This window comes from Apiospora aurea (genome assembly GCF_038362705.1).
Source record: "Apiospora aurea strain CBS 24483 chromosome Unknown utg000009l_segment0_segment0, whole genome shotgun sequence".
Lineage (NCBI taxonomy): Eukaryota > Fungi > Ascomycota > Sordariomycetes > Amphisphaeriales > Apiosporaceae > Apiospora > Apiospora aurea.
In genome coordinates, this window is record NW_027117396.1 from 987,830 (window position 1) to 1,001,807 (window position 13,978).

Here is a 13,978-nt window from a genome sequence, read left to right on the forward strand (position 1 = left end):
AGTGGAAGGCCCCGTCCGATGGTTGCCTGCGCCAGTGCGCGGCGCGCATCTCTCTCATCTGGCCCCGGGGATTGGAGGTGGGCTCATGTTGCAGTGCTACGGATTCAGGTACGCGAGGGGCCTAGGTATTGGATTGTAGGAGGTAGGTAGGAGGGGGGGACATTCGCCGTTTTGATTATGCTGTTATTAGTTATCACTCTTGCGTTACACCGGGTTCCCCTCTCGCAGGAGATTGGTTGGCCATTGCATTGAAGGCAGCGGCAGGTGGCAGGAGTGGTTGTCATAGCTGTAGTAGCTAAGCAGAAGCAGCAGCAGCAGCAGCAGCAGCAGGCCGTGCCGTCCATGTCCATCCATGTCCATGCCCATGCCCATATTCATTCAAGGGAGGCTACTTTAGGCAAGGGTGGGCACATCACCACATTGAAGGGGTGGCGAGCAGGAACGCATGTTGTTTGGGGGTTGTCGATATTAGTAACATTTGAACACTGGCATGCAGCAGGCGGCATGCATGGCATGGCGCGCTACTGCAGGAACAGCAACCGCCTTTAGCTCGAAATCCCTCCATCCCAGGTTCTGCCCAGGCCTCATTACGCCAGCAGATTGGGGCTTGGGCGTCCAGAAACGGGGAGCCGTCGGTCGCGGTCTGGTTCAAAGGGGAAACTGGCGAAATTACTCATTTCAATTCGAATAATTGCCCGCACGCGCACACCATCCAGAAACCATCCACGCTGATCGGAGCCAAGAGGCGGGAGAGGAGAGAGGAGGAGAGGAGGAGAGGAGAAGAGGAGGAGAGGGCCATCACCTTGTTCAGTGGACTGAGCCCCGTCCAATTCTGGGTCAATTCTGTGCCAATCCTGGCCCTGGTCTCTCCACCTCCATGCCTCTATCGACTCTCCATCTCTTCCATCGTGCGATCGGCAATCCTTTCTTTTCTCTGATGCGAGATCGTGGTGGCACAGAAGAACGTCAATCGAAGAAGCAAAAGCCAGCCGGCAACTACGGTCGCAAAACAACGCGAAGCAAAACCAACCGGCATCGTCTTTCCGAGCGCTCGCTCACATTTTTCTGTCGCCCATATCAAACGAGATTGTGGCCAAGCCGGTCGCCAACAACTATCGTCGTGGGCGCTTCTGGCGCGCTCTAGCTAATGGGTAGCTCATTCACCTCTCTTGCCTACGGGCAAGCCAAGCAACTTAGGTCCCGTACTATCAATCATGCCAACTATAGCACGGGAGACGACTCCAAGTTTAGAAGAGTCCCGTTCAAACGCCCCGAAGTTGTCATGATTTGGGCCTTGGCATCCGACATCCAGATCTGCTGGGCCGCAGCCAGGTAACGGCAGGCCTCCGGTGCATCTCGACTTGCCCCCTTTTATTTCGCAGTAGAACGATTGGACTGGGATTGGTTGTTTCTCGGCTGGAATTGTCGGTCATTAACCCCATTCCTGCCGTGATATCGCATCATCTATCTCTCGTTCCAGCCGCCAGCGGCCTATGGACGCCCTGATTGATTGAAACTATAAGAAATGCATGTATTCCAGCGGTGCGTGTGCCTCTCCCTAGACGGCGGTTAAACAGGATACTACTGCTGTATAGTCAAGTACCTCAAGCAATAGACTGACTGTGACTGATCTGTAGCACCACCAGCCGTGCCGCATGACCCGACTGTGTCAGAACTTCGGGCTCATGAAAATCCCGTTTGGACTGCGAAAGTGTGAAAATGGCCCGATCGGAGACTTCCCGCCTGGCTGTGGGCGGTCAAGACTCGAGGGGACACAGGGACATGCATGCTCATGCGGCATGCCTGGCATGTAAATACTTATACTCCCACTCTCCCGCTTTCGTGATTTGTGTGCCTTGCTTGGTTCGTCCGGTAGCGACAATGTTTCAAATTTGTTCCCCACAGCTGGCATGATCCCATTGTCGTGAGAGTGAGGGTGACAGTGAAGCCACACGGCCCTAACAGAGACGTGTGCGTATTGTATAGTCAGCCCTCCGTCAGCCCAGGTAAGGCAACGTCAGCTTCATTTTGTCGCCATCCTCGTCCGTTCAGCATTGTTGCCTCCTCGGAGGCAGGGCCAGGCAGCCAGGCGCTCTGTGCAGGGAAGCAAGCAAACATACTTACATCTTACATATCCCCTTGAACGCCATAACGCTGCCCTCCGTACAATACTTCCATTTAGTGATCGACGCGGCCGTGCGAGACGGAACCAGGTGAACCCAACCAATTGAAAGTTGTACCCAGAGCGTCGGACGTGTAAAACGAACCACCGATAACACTAAATTATCCCTGATCCGTACAGTACGGTAGCTTTTGGTGAAGGGCAGCGCTATGGCGTTCAAGGGGATATGGATACTACTCTCCCGCCCCGTGCTTTCTGGGTGCCCATCGCTGATCGCCGGCCGTTATCTGTTACGGTTCTGCGGAGAACTCCTGGTCAAAACTTGGTTCGGGCCCCGTCTCGACCTTCATGCACCATCGAGGCAGATTCGCAGGTTCCACACCGCACAACATCCAAGATGGATGCATTAGAGTCCATGTCGTGTTTGTCCAAACAGACGTGCCGGCGTGCTACAGTCTCCACCACCCACCACACACATTCAAAGTCCTGGGGTTCTGACTATGGCTGTCTAGGTATTTTTATTAGAGGTTGGCACTCTTCGATCTGGGCCGGCCGTTGCTGGGGTAGCGTCGCGACTCGCGCGCACGCCATGTATGTCGGCTATCTCATTCGGCTCGACCTGCTCAGCAACCAGACTTTAGGACGCCGGAAATCGCCCAGCAAGCACGCCCGGCTGGCCCTGGTCCTGGTGTATGAATTGGACCCTGCCGCCCCGTCCGCCCTGTATAGATGCCTCCAAGGCTAGAGTGATTGTCCGAACGACATCATCCCTCGGCCTTGGTGACACTATTACCTGCACTTAATGTCCGATTAACAGTCTGTCTACCTTGAGTTGTAGGGTTGGTTCCTCGGCCATGATTGCTTGTGGGCCTGGGTTTGTGTTGGGTTCATGATGTATATGTAGGCCCTTCTACTAACAATGGTATTTCCGAGGTTATCGCGATAGTCCTAGCCCGAGTCTACCTACCACTGAAGAGGCACAATACTCACTCTTGTCTGGACGTGGCAGCAACATCTATAACCATGTGAGTGTGCCCCATAGTTTACTTGATATCCTTGGATGGGTGTCCTTTTCATGGATATTCATGGCTTCTGCTTGTTACATTCTTGCTTCTAGGCTTGTACTGCTCGCATTCCACCCATCGAACGGCCCGCCTCCATCTCAGCGCCACCGGAGGCCAAGCCACGTCTACGAGTACTTCGTGCCCTCCAAGGGGCTGTCTAGCCACTGATCTGTTGCGTGGGGCTGTCAGGATCTTTCAGTAATTAGAAGATGGGGAGGCTTTTCCTGTGTGGAGTTCGCATGTCTGGGCACTTTTCTCCTTTCATTACCTTGCCTGATATTATTGAGATGCGAGATAGCGAGTTATAAGCACAAATTAGGGAGGACTATATTCGTTGCTCGCTCCAACTAGCCTGCGAAGGGACTTGGACATATCAAAATACGACGACACTGAAGTATCATTTGGTGTAATATGCGTTCACAGGTAATGAGAGTGGGGCATGGGACATTGAATGCAACTTATGTCGGGCGGACAACAACAGCACAGTATTGCTGGCTGAGTGGGATGATGCCGTCGCCTGGTAGTATACCAAATGTGGCGAGATATATCTCCACGAACAGTGGGTAGCCGCACGCCCACTAGCATGGGACGTTTTCCGATGTCTGTATTGTACTAAGGAGCAATGGCCTTATATCGGCATCATGGAAGCTGTAGCTCCTAATAAGGGCGAGGCTATTCCGGGTTCTTGGCGTCCGGCACTCAACCGGAGGCAGCATATCTCAGAGTCTCATGAAGATGGGCAGGCCGTATGAAACGCCTTTGTTGAGATCCTATCGTGACCCAGGTGGTAAGGTGATTCGATACTCGCTCGATCACGTGGGTTGCCTAGTGTATGTCCGAACAGCTGACGCGGTTGGTATCGATGTCAGACCATGTCCATGTGAATCTAAGTCTGTCCGTGCTTACTATGGCTTCGACCGAATCACTGCCCAAAAGAAATCGGCCTCGGGCACTCATAGGTCCAAAGTCATCCAAGATGATGACTACATGCGTATAGAGTACTTGTAAACTGGGATAATTTTTCTGGCGGCGAAACGTGTCTTCTGACCATCAAGCTCGTTTATGTTGTTTTAAATCTGGCCCGGGGGTTTTGACGGAATGGTACTTGAATAGTCGTTATATGAAGAAGCCAGGTAGAACTCACGACCACTTGCCGGAACGAGGAGTCCTTCTGAATGTAGTGCCCAGGGTGGCTTGTGTGCTTCACACTTTAGCTGATTGCAGATGTAAGTATAACAAAGCCGTCTTTCAGTGACCAGGACATTTACACATGGACAGTCGCCCTTGGGTATAGAGCGGCCATCAAATAGCTCCCTCGGGGAAGATATGACTCCGGGCTCTTTCGCTACAAAGGGAACAGTCGATGGTATATTAGCAAAACAGCAATCAATATGATACCACTCATAACCAGGAACCCGAGCTCCAAGGTGGCAAAGCCCATGGTCCCCAGTGAGCCCCTGAAAGGCGAAGTTGGAATACTGCCCAGAGCATACGTCATCTGGTCTAAACTAGGACGCATGACCACTTTGATATGAACCTGGGTCCCCGGTGCCGCAACGCCCGTTGTCATCTAACTTGCCTACTCTCCAGGTATGAGAGCAGATAGACACATACAGGCTGGTATCAGGTCCTGAGGCATAAGACGGCTATCGATTACAAGCAGTCCTCTTTGGTTTGTGATGGAGCTCTTTCATATGCTGTACTGAACCGTAGAACATCGAAAGGCCTGGACAACTCAACATCATTATCAGGAGGAGAGAAGCGCGACCGCTGTAAATCTTGTATACGCAATGGGAGGTGGGAGTCATGAATTCTATCCAATTTCAAAGTAGTTCAAAGCCTGGATTGCTGTCTATGACATTGTATGTTTCCGGAAGTACTGCCTATGATGCTTGGGTCGAACGGCCAAGCCAGCCAGTGTATCGAAAGATGTTTGTATGGCCCCAAATCATCATGCCTATGACCTTATTAAATCAACAGGATGCCGCAATCATGCTAACTAGGTATTAAGTGCAAGGGGAACCTGCCATTGCTGGCCACTCTGCACATCTGTTGTGGCGCGTACGATGGTTTCTTGTATTTTGCCAGGAGCAGAAAAGACCATACACTGCCAACACCACCTGGGGATAAAGAAGAGAACCATCATGTCCTATGTCAAGCATCGCCATTTTGTATAATTATGGTGGCTATTCCAGTACATGAGAGGTGTAAATGCGACTCACTGAAGCCACTACCCGTCAGACTACCGCAGTCAAGAATGCGTAGCATCGCCGACGCATTTCTCAAGCCACATGTATAAGTGCGTCGAGGTACACCAAGTTTACCAAATACTGTGTCCACTCTACGGCAGCAGTCTTGGAGTCAAAGGAACGGTCCCAGCCTGTCGCGAGGTATGTGGGCATGACATCCTATCAGCCTCAAGGCTGGTTGCGCAGCCATCCGTGGCTGTGCTTGCCTGGCTGGGCAGGTAACGAACACCCTCATCGCGTATCCCGTATACAGAGCAAAGGTAAAGATGACGTCGGACTGTACGCTCGACCGACAAAGACCATGATCCCAGGCGTTTTCAGACCAACTTAGTAGCGGGTGTGCGCTGACTGTTGACTCCGGCAATGACCGACCAGATAAAAACCATCTGTCGGCAAATGTGATGCACTAACCTCGGCGGCAGTGTGGCTCTGCATTGGGCGGGGAGCTGAGCCTCCGGCCGTGTGTGTGGCACAATGAGACCTACCCGGCATACGTACTTCTTGTATCTTTTCTTTTGAGCTGAACCGGGCCATATCCATAGCGAATGAACATACGGTAAACATGCAATTGAAGCCTCGAGACGACCCATCCATCCGCAAGTCAGCCGGCGACGTCTGCTGGAATTTCATATGCGCACCTGGGTAGAGAACTCATACAATACAGCCTGGCTATGTCGCCCACCTGGCAGTTAGCATGCAAGGCCGACCTTCCTCGGCAGTGCAGTGCACTTGGCGACAATGCCACCGACTAGATATTATTCCGAGCCCTAATACTAAAAGGAGACGCCGGCGGCGCTATAGCTCTTAAACGGCCATGTCCCCCCCCTCTACCCAAGCATTTGGATCCTGGGGGCCTGCATCCGGCACATGGCGCGAGATTTTTACTGTACCTACATAGGAGGGAGAAAGGACAGAAAAAAACAACAACAACAGACTGGACAGATCGAGATGGCGCGGGATGACGCATGTCACACCACCATCCGACGACCTCATCGAGCATGAGCACCAGTGTTCGTCGGGAGCGTACGATCCCATTGGGGGTTGAGGGCTAGGAAACCTCGCTTCTGCTCTAGACATAGTATTGATGCGATTGAGCAACCAGCGACGAGGCTTCTCAAGGCCGGGCAGGGGTGTCGGGCAATCTAACGGTGCTTCTGATTGGCTTGGGTGTTTACGAGTGGCTTGCACAGTACCTACTGTATGTAGCCATCGTCCGGCGCTCTTCTCATGGCACAAAAACCGGATGTCACCAAAGTTTATTGCCTAGATGTATGCGGCCAGGGACGGACAAGCTCTATCGGGTATCCCGTATCCAGATGTTGGAATTCTTGGAATCCTCGTCGGGCAACAGAAACAACAACGATAGGGCTGCCGCAATGGTGCAGAGGAGGAACAGCTGTAGCCAGGCTCCTCCCGGTTCCACAGTAGGCGTGCGATTTGGCACACTGACGATGGGCGTTGTGCGGTCAACACTGGTCGAAGCTCTTGCGCATCATCGACCACTTCTTCTGCCTTGCATGCCTAGGTACAATATCCGATCGATCGAAGCTAAGGCGCATTTTCTGTCCGGGGAGATGATCAACAGTCAAGAAGTGCTATTGATGAAATGTCTGGCCATCTCTCATAAGTGGGCCCAGTCAGCAATACTTGACGTATATACGTATTGGGGGTTCGTAGGTTAGCTGCAAAGCGGCACGTATTGATGTGTTTGCAATGAAGCCACAAGGCTACCAGCTACCAGCTACCAGCTATGGCTTAAGCCCCAGAGCGGCCGCCCAGGAGCCGGCCGGTTGACCTTGAAGATGTCATTGGCGATGGGCATCAGCCACAGCAGAGCCGGGCCTCCCTCTCCAGCTCCTACGAGGCCGCTCGGCTACCGCGATGCAACTTCTACGGTGAACATCACATCATTCTTGGCATGTCTGCTTGGTTTCATCACTTGACAAAAGTCCCGAGAGGAAATGCAATGGGCAGCCAAAATTACACAGCCACGTCCCACCACCTCAGCTCTCCTCTCGTTCGCGTCCACTGGCTGCTGCTGCTGTGATGTTGGGCAGTTGCGATTAGCTTCTGTACGAGGGGGCCGCCGATCTTCTCACCTCACTCAACCTTGCTACGTCAACGCTGTCTTGGTAAACTCGCCTTCCTTTTGAGGCCATGGAATCCATACGCATATACATTATCAGCAACCTAGCCAACTGCTTGGGGCCGACCTGTCTTGAACGCATTCACCATGTCGAGGCTGGCAGCTGGGTTGCTGCTACTTGCTGCACAGGTCGCCCATCTGCAAGTAAGCGCAGGTAATTTGTCGCTCGCACCAACCAACTAAACTGACCGACCGACTACGGGCCATGATGACAGTTCTTGACCGCCGTCCCTACCGATACAGACCTACAAACAGAGAGCGCAAGAGAGGGCCTCATCCTTGACACAAGGTTACAGTAGGTGCTTGAAACGCCTGAAGCCGTGTAGGGGTGGTAAGAGTGCAAGCAAGCAAGTACTTGCCTTAGCCACCCCTGCCCATGAAATTCTTGCTTGCATCCATCCGGGGGTGCGTTACGGGCAATGAAGTACCTTTTGTTTCGCAGCAGCGACGAGGGGAGCCACACGCTATTGAATCGATCAATCCACTAACTTTGCCAAAGTTTTTGGCAGGACATCATTTTACTTGGCAAACGCTCGCTCGCTCTCTCGACATCGAATACCTACATTACCTCCCTTAAGTAGGTATGTAAGTATGTACATACATTTGATTGATGGACTTTTGTCGCAGCAAGCATCAATGCTGGATGATGTGCGTAGGTAAGTACTACTACTCGGTAATATATCGATTAAACCAGTTGACTGTACTTGATATGGGTAGGAGGTATGTAGGGAGGCCGGCATTTGAATGATATGGCCAGCTGCGTACTCCCAAGGACATGTATTGATCAGAACTGGTGACGGGAATCAACACACAACACACACCACAAACGGAGGGCCGCTCGTGAATGCTGATACATCAACTCAGCGGCTGAGTACATCACACCAGGTATTGGTTAGCATACTTCATATGTACCGTAGTTGGCACCAAGGACGACAGGCGACAGGACAGGCCAAAAGTAAGCGAACGCCACGAAGCGGCCGGCCTTCGCCTCAACCTTGCTGGGATCAATCGAGTAGGAGGTAAGTAAGTAAGTAGGTACATCGGATACACTACCTCTGAGAAGTACCTGCTCCTGTTCTGTTCCCCATCTCACATCCTGGGACCCGTCAGACCCTCCCGCCAGTCTTAGTCCTGCCAGTCTGACGCTGCTTGCTCGACCTGACCCAAAGCAGAGGACGGACGCCAGGCCCAGCGCCCAGCTTGGAGGCACAGGGAACGAGAAGGGAAAAAAGAGGGCCCTTGGCCTTTGCGTTGCACCACCACACCTGTCTTTCCCACCCCAAGCACTTTTTTCCTGCTCAACCACACTCTGTTCCTTCTGCGGCTCAGTTCCCGTCACTCTCGCCATTCACCACCCATGGTCGTTGAAGGCAACACCGACTAGATACTGGTTGTTTTCCTCACTCTAGACTGTCCTTTGGACGTGCTTAACCCGATCGCCACTGCATCCACGGCCTTCTCTGCTCATTGCCCTCCTTTTCCTCCCGTTTTCTCCCTGAAACTACCCACCACTCTCTCTACCTTGGACGTGGCACACCACAATTCCGTCCACCATCAACCTCATTTACAAAGCCACGGTCTTCAGCCACACGCTTCCCAGCCTTGTCTTATCCGGGTTCGACGATGCTTCGTTGATGCGCCGGCCCATTGAACTGGACTTTGTGACGTCGGCGCTGCCGATTTAATTGTAGGATCTCAATCGCCTCTTTCTGGTCTGCCTTTCAAACCCCCTCCAAGCTCCTATGGCGTCGGAGAAGGGTCCAGTCGCGACCGAAGCACCGCCGCTTCCTGCTTCTACCATCTCCGAACCCGCCATCCCACACGATCCTTTCTCTGTTGAGTCGCTGCAGGCTGACGCGACTCGCGCGACAGCTTCTTTGAAGCGCGCCCGGGAAACCACGCCCACGTCGCCCTCGTCTGTTTTCACCTCTCACCTTGGTTCCGACCTGTCGCCTTCCAAAGCTGCTAGGCTGATTGGTCTGACTTCGAGACATTCTCCAGCCCCTTTGACCGGCGCTGCCGCCCTCGAAGACGAGAAACGAAGACGCGAGGAGGAATACAGACAGCAGGTCTCGGGTGCCAGCGAAAACCCAGCCTACAGGGTGCACTCGGAGCTCATGTCTGCCAGCGCGCTTGCCATGAGCCGGCCACAGGACGCGCCTGTGACTAATGATGCACACCCGGACGAACAGATAATCGATCACCAAGGTGACGATGCGATTCCACCTCAGACAGGAGGCGACATGGATCAACCGGAGCAGGCCGAACAGCCAGACCATGTTGAGCAACCGGTGCTTCCGGAACACACCGAACACAATGAGCACACAGAGCTCGCGGAGGAGCATGTAGATCATACAGATCAGGCAGACCACGCAGGCCATGCAGAGCACATGGAGCATCCCGAGCACACCGAGCATGTTGAGCACGCTGAGCAACCTGAGCACGCTGAACACGCTGAACACATGATGCATACGGAGCCTACAGAACACATGGGACACGCAGAGCATGCGGAGCACCCTGGGCATGTAGAGCATGTAGATCATGTAGAGCACATGGAGCACAGGAGCGATGTTGCCGCCGAGCAGGCCGCAAATTTGGCTGCTCTGAGCAACAACGCAGCTCATGTCACTGCTAGTCCAGGGCCGATGGACATTGATGGACGAGGCGACCGAGCAGGATATGCGCCCCAGCCTCAGGCCCAGATGGAGGACAAGTCAAATCCTACGTCCTTGTCGTATCCTGGCATGGTCCCTCCATCAGCTGCGATGCCCGCCCCTCCACGCACGATGAGCATGCCTATGACGCCCAATCAACCAGGTGGCCCCAAATCGCCAAATTCAAAGAAGCACAAGTGCCCCTACTGCGAAACCGAGTTCACCCGTCATCATAACCTTAAGAGCCACTTATTGACGCATAGCCAAGAAAAGCCTTTTGTTTGTCCAACTTGTCAGATGCGCTTCCGGCGTTTACACGATCTGAAGCGTCACGGTAAGCTGCACACGGGCGAGAAGCCGCACGTGTGCCCCAAGTGCGACCGCAAGTTTGCACGTGGCGATGCTTTGGCACGACATAGTAAGGGTCCTGGTGGTTGTGTTAGTCGCCGGGGCAGCCTCGGTTTTGAGACAGAGGATTACAGTCATCTTGATGTAGACGATTCCACCATGACAGGTGTCGTCTATGAAAACCCCCATGAGGCCGATATGACAGAAGAGGAACGTCGGCGTTTGAGCATGTCTGGGATGAAGGCCCCACACGTTCAAGGTAATGAAGCTGTACCCCATGAACCTTTGCATCATTTACGAACATATTCCCCTCCAGGTACCTCTACCGGGCGATTGTACCCGCCCAACGTGGAGCGCGGTTCGAATGCGCCGCACGCGGCGAACGCAAGCATATCCTCGATGCATTCGAGTGGCCCGAACTCTATGTATGCGCAAAGCGGCATGACGGAAAGCCCGAAGCCGCTCAGCCCCGGTCTTCAGCCACATGATGGCAGTGTTGCGCGTCAGCGTTCTCCGAGTCTCACGACACAATTCCAGCAGCAGCAGTTTGGCCGCCAACAGGCAGACCGTCAGACTTCATCAGGTTCGTCGTCACTACCGTCCTACCCTGAAGCTCTAGTTGCTCAACTCGTATCAGTTTCCGGGTTTCCTTCTGGCGATGGCCATTACGCGGCAGCTGGCCAAGCTAGCGCCCCTGGCGCTATCTCCTCCGCCCAGGCTGCCTCTGCGGCCACTGGGCAGTCCAACATTGGTACTGCCTCTGCTGGTGCCCAAGCTGCATCATCTACTGCGCCGAGTCAGAATGGCGGCAGTGGTGACAGCACAAGTAACAACATCTTTGCGACCGACCAAGGGATCTGGGCATACATCCATAGCTTGGAGGAAAGACTCACAGAAACCAACGCCCGGGTCAGTATACTGGAGCAATCGGAGAAAACCCACAAGGAAGACTTTGGACACCTGATGGATGAGGTAGTATCTTTGAGGAAACAGCTGGAGATGAAGGAGGAAGCACCGGCACCCGAAACTGTCATCTGACCGAGGAGCTTCCTGAATTGGCAGCACAGCAGCATGCTTCTAGTATGACGAAGGTCTTACACGGGTTACGACTGTCTTTTGTCGTTGTGTTAGAGGAATTTCTAGTTGTATTGTGCATCGGATGGGGGCCGGGGTTTAATTCTTCACCATCGTGTGTTCCCATCGAATGGTTTGGTTGCCGGGACACTGCGGAGGAGGCGTTCAGGGGTTACGGTGGTTGTGATGTGATCACCCTTATATTCCCCAAAAGTTGATTTCCTTTGAACTGGGCGGGTTCGCATTTTGCTCTTGGTCTTTCGTTCTCTGTTATTTTCAAGCCGTTTGCGCTTGGCTCACGGTGTCACATTTCGGCTGCGCTTTGGACGGCGTAGGGGACAAACACTACACCATATCATAGTTCTCATGACAACAGTTACCAGCGCTGGCCTTGTGTATTATATAGGCTGCAGATAGATTGCCCTCGTGGCAGGACAAAAGAGGTTCTACGCGTTCGCTCCCAATATTGTCACTGGCCCGTACACATGCATGCAAATGAGTGACTCGGTGATGGTGGATGGAGGTACCTCTTTGAAGTATCCGTTGGCGATGCCAAAAGAAAGGAGGTAAAGAAATAGACCCTTGGCTTTGTGCAGTTGGTTTATGCACGTACATTATGTACGTAAGTAAATGCAGAGCCAAGCATTTCGATGAGCATCGAAACGTAGAATGCACTGGTGGTGGTGATTGATGACTTTGCCTCCAGGATTTGGATTGAATGGCCACCACCTGCAGCACCGAAAATTCATTATGTCAGCAGGCCGAAGTTCATCCGCACGCCCATTGGCCAGCTTTGTCCCGCTTAAAGTGGGCCCGTGGCCAGCCCCCATTTCCACCTGCCACCCACTGCACCAGACTCCCCCGGCCTAAAAGGAAAAGGGCACAAAACCCTACGGGAAAAATTGTTGACGGCTCGTTGCAGTCTAGGCTGTGTTCTTGTGGTAGCAGCTCGATCCGCTCCATCAATTTTGATCGATAGGACCTCGACACCAGAATCCAACAACCTCCCTTGAATTCGCTCCTCGACCAACCTCCATCGACAAGCGAATCTCCTGCAACACTCAATCACCGCAAACATGGCTGACGATCCCGATTACGTACGTGCTTCAACAGATATTCGCCCTGTCTTTCCCCCTCCGCGCGCGCCACCCGGCAGCGTTTGGGGGGTGGGAGCGCATGGCCAGCAATCCATTCCAAAAAAAAAAATCTACAAATTGATGGACAATGATGGACTGACAAGGCTTTTTCCGAATACAGAACGCTGAGGAGGCCGCCGAGCTTAAGAAGAAGAGACAGTTCCGCAAGTTCTCTTACCGAGGCATCGACCTTGATGCGTACGTGAACCCCCCTCGAGATCTCAGTCCAGTCGCCCGATGCCAGCGCAAACCATGAACAAGAAACGAAACGGGTACTAACATGGTGTCCGCACAGTCTCCTGGACCTCGATTCCGAACAGCTCCGTGATGTCGTCCACGCTCGTGCCCGCCGCCGAATCAACCGCGGTCTCAAGCGCAAGCCCATGGGTCTGATCAAGAAGCTCCGCAAGGCGAAGCAGGAGGCCAAGCCTAACGAGAAGCCCGACCTCGTCAAGACGCATCTCCGTGACATGATTGTCGTCCCCGAGATGATTGGCAGCGTTATCGGTATCTACTCCGGTAAGGAGTTCAACCAGGTCGAAATCCGACCTGAGATGGTCGGCCACTACCTGGGTGAATTTTCTATCTCATAGTATGTCCCCTCCCCTCCACTCCCCGCAACACGCGATGGACGTGTGCTCAAATAACTGACAATCTCGTTAGCCACCCCGTCAAGCACGGTCGTCCCGGTATTGGTGCCACCCACTCTTCTCGTTTCATTCCTCTCAAGTAGGCTGTTGCGGGTATTCTGGGGGTCCTTGCATTCATGGAAAAGGCGAATGGATTGGTTCTTGCTTGGAAGTGTGGCTAGGAAGGAAATCCGGCCTACACACGATGTCATATGCGTCATGATAGATGAGATAAAATATCATCGAACGCTTTCTCTGGCAAACAAACTGCCGATCTGGGTCCATCAACGTGGTTTGATATGCCACTTCAATGGGTGTCGCTACAATAGCTCGTACTCGAATGAAATGATGGCAAAATGAATTAAATCAACCAGCGTTCCTTGACCGTGTCCCTCGACCCCGTCGCCGACCAACCGGTCGCTTATAGAACAGGCCGAGGTGCCGCATGTCATTCGTCTCCCGCTTATCATGACTACTGAGCTTGAAATGATCTTTGTGGTGATCGTTCTATACGAACCGCTTCTACTAGTATCCACAGTTCACACTACGTAAATGC

At 53.1% G+C, this 13,978-nt stretch overlaps 3 protein-coding genes across 3 annotated transcripts; all 3 read left to right on the forward strand.

The window, feature by feature from the left end:
- Nucleotides 1-2,711: 2,711 nt before the first annotated feature.
- PG986_013430 (uncharacterized protein) lies at nucleotides 2,712-3,354 on the forward strand (the record flags this gene model as incomplete). The annotated part of the gene is made up of 2 exons (XM_066849652.1): nucleotides 2,712-2,812; nucleotides 3,240-3,354. The coding sequence occupies 2 exons, from the start codon at nucleotides 2,712-2,714 to the stop codon at nucleotides 3,352-3,354; spliced, it is 216 nt and encodes a 71-aa protein (XP_066693795.1).
- Nucleotides 3,355-9,323: 5,969 nt separating this feature from the next.
- PG986_013431 (uncharacterized protein) lies at nucleotides 9,324-11,621 on the forward strand (the record flags this gene model as incomplete). Its single annotated transcript, XM_066849653.1, has 1 exon — nucleotides 9,324-11,621. The coding sequence occupies one exon, from the start codon at nucleotides 9,324-9,326 to the stop codon at nucleotides 11,619-11,621; it is 2,298 nt and encodes a 765-aa protein (XP_066693796.1).
- A 1,112-nt stretch (nucleotides 11,622-12,733) lies between these two features.
- Nucleotides 12,734-13,526, forward strand: PG986_013432 (40S ribosomal protein uS19; the record flags this gene model as incomplete). The annotated part of the gene is made up of 4 exons (XM_066849654.1): nucleotides 12,734-12,754; nucleotides 12,915-12,991; nucleotides 13,089-13,385; nucleotides 13,457-13,526. The coding sequence occupies 4 exons, from the start codon at nucleotides 12,734-12,736 to the stop codon at nucleotides 13,524-13,526; spliced, it is 465 nt and encodes a 154-aa protein (XP_066693797.1).
- Nucleotides 13,527-13,978: the final 452 nt, after the last annotated feature.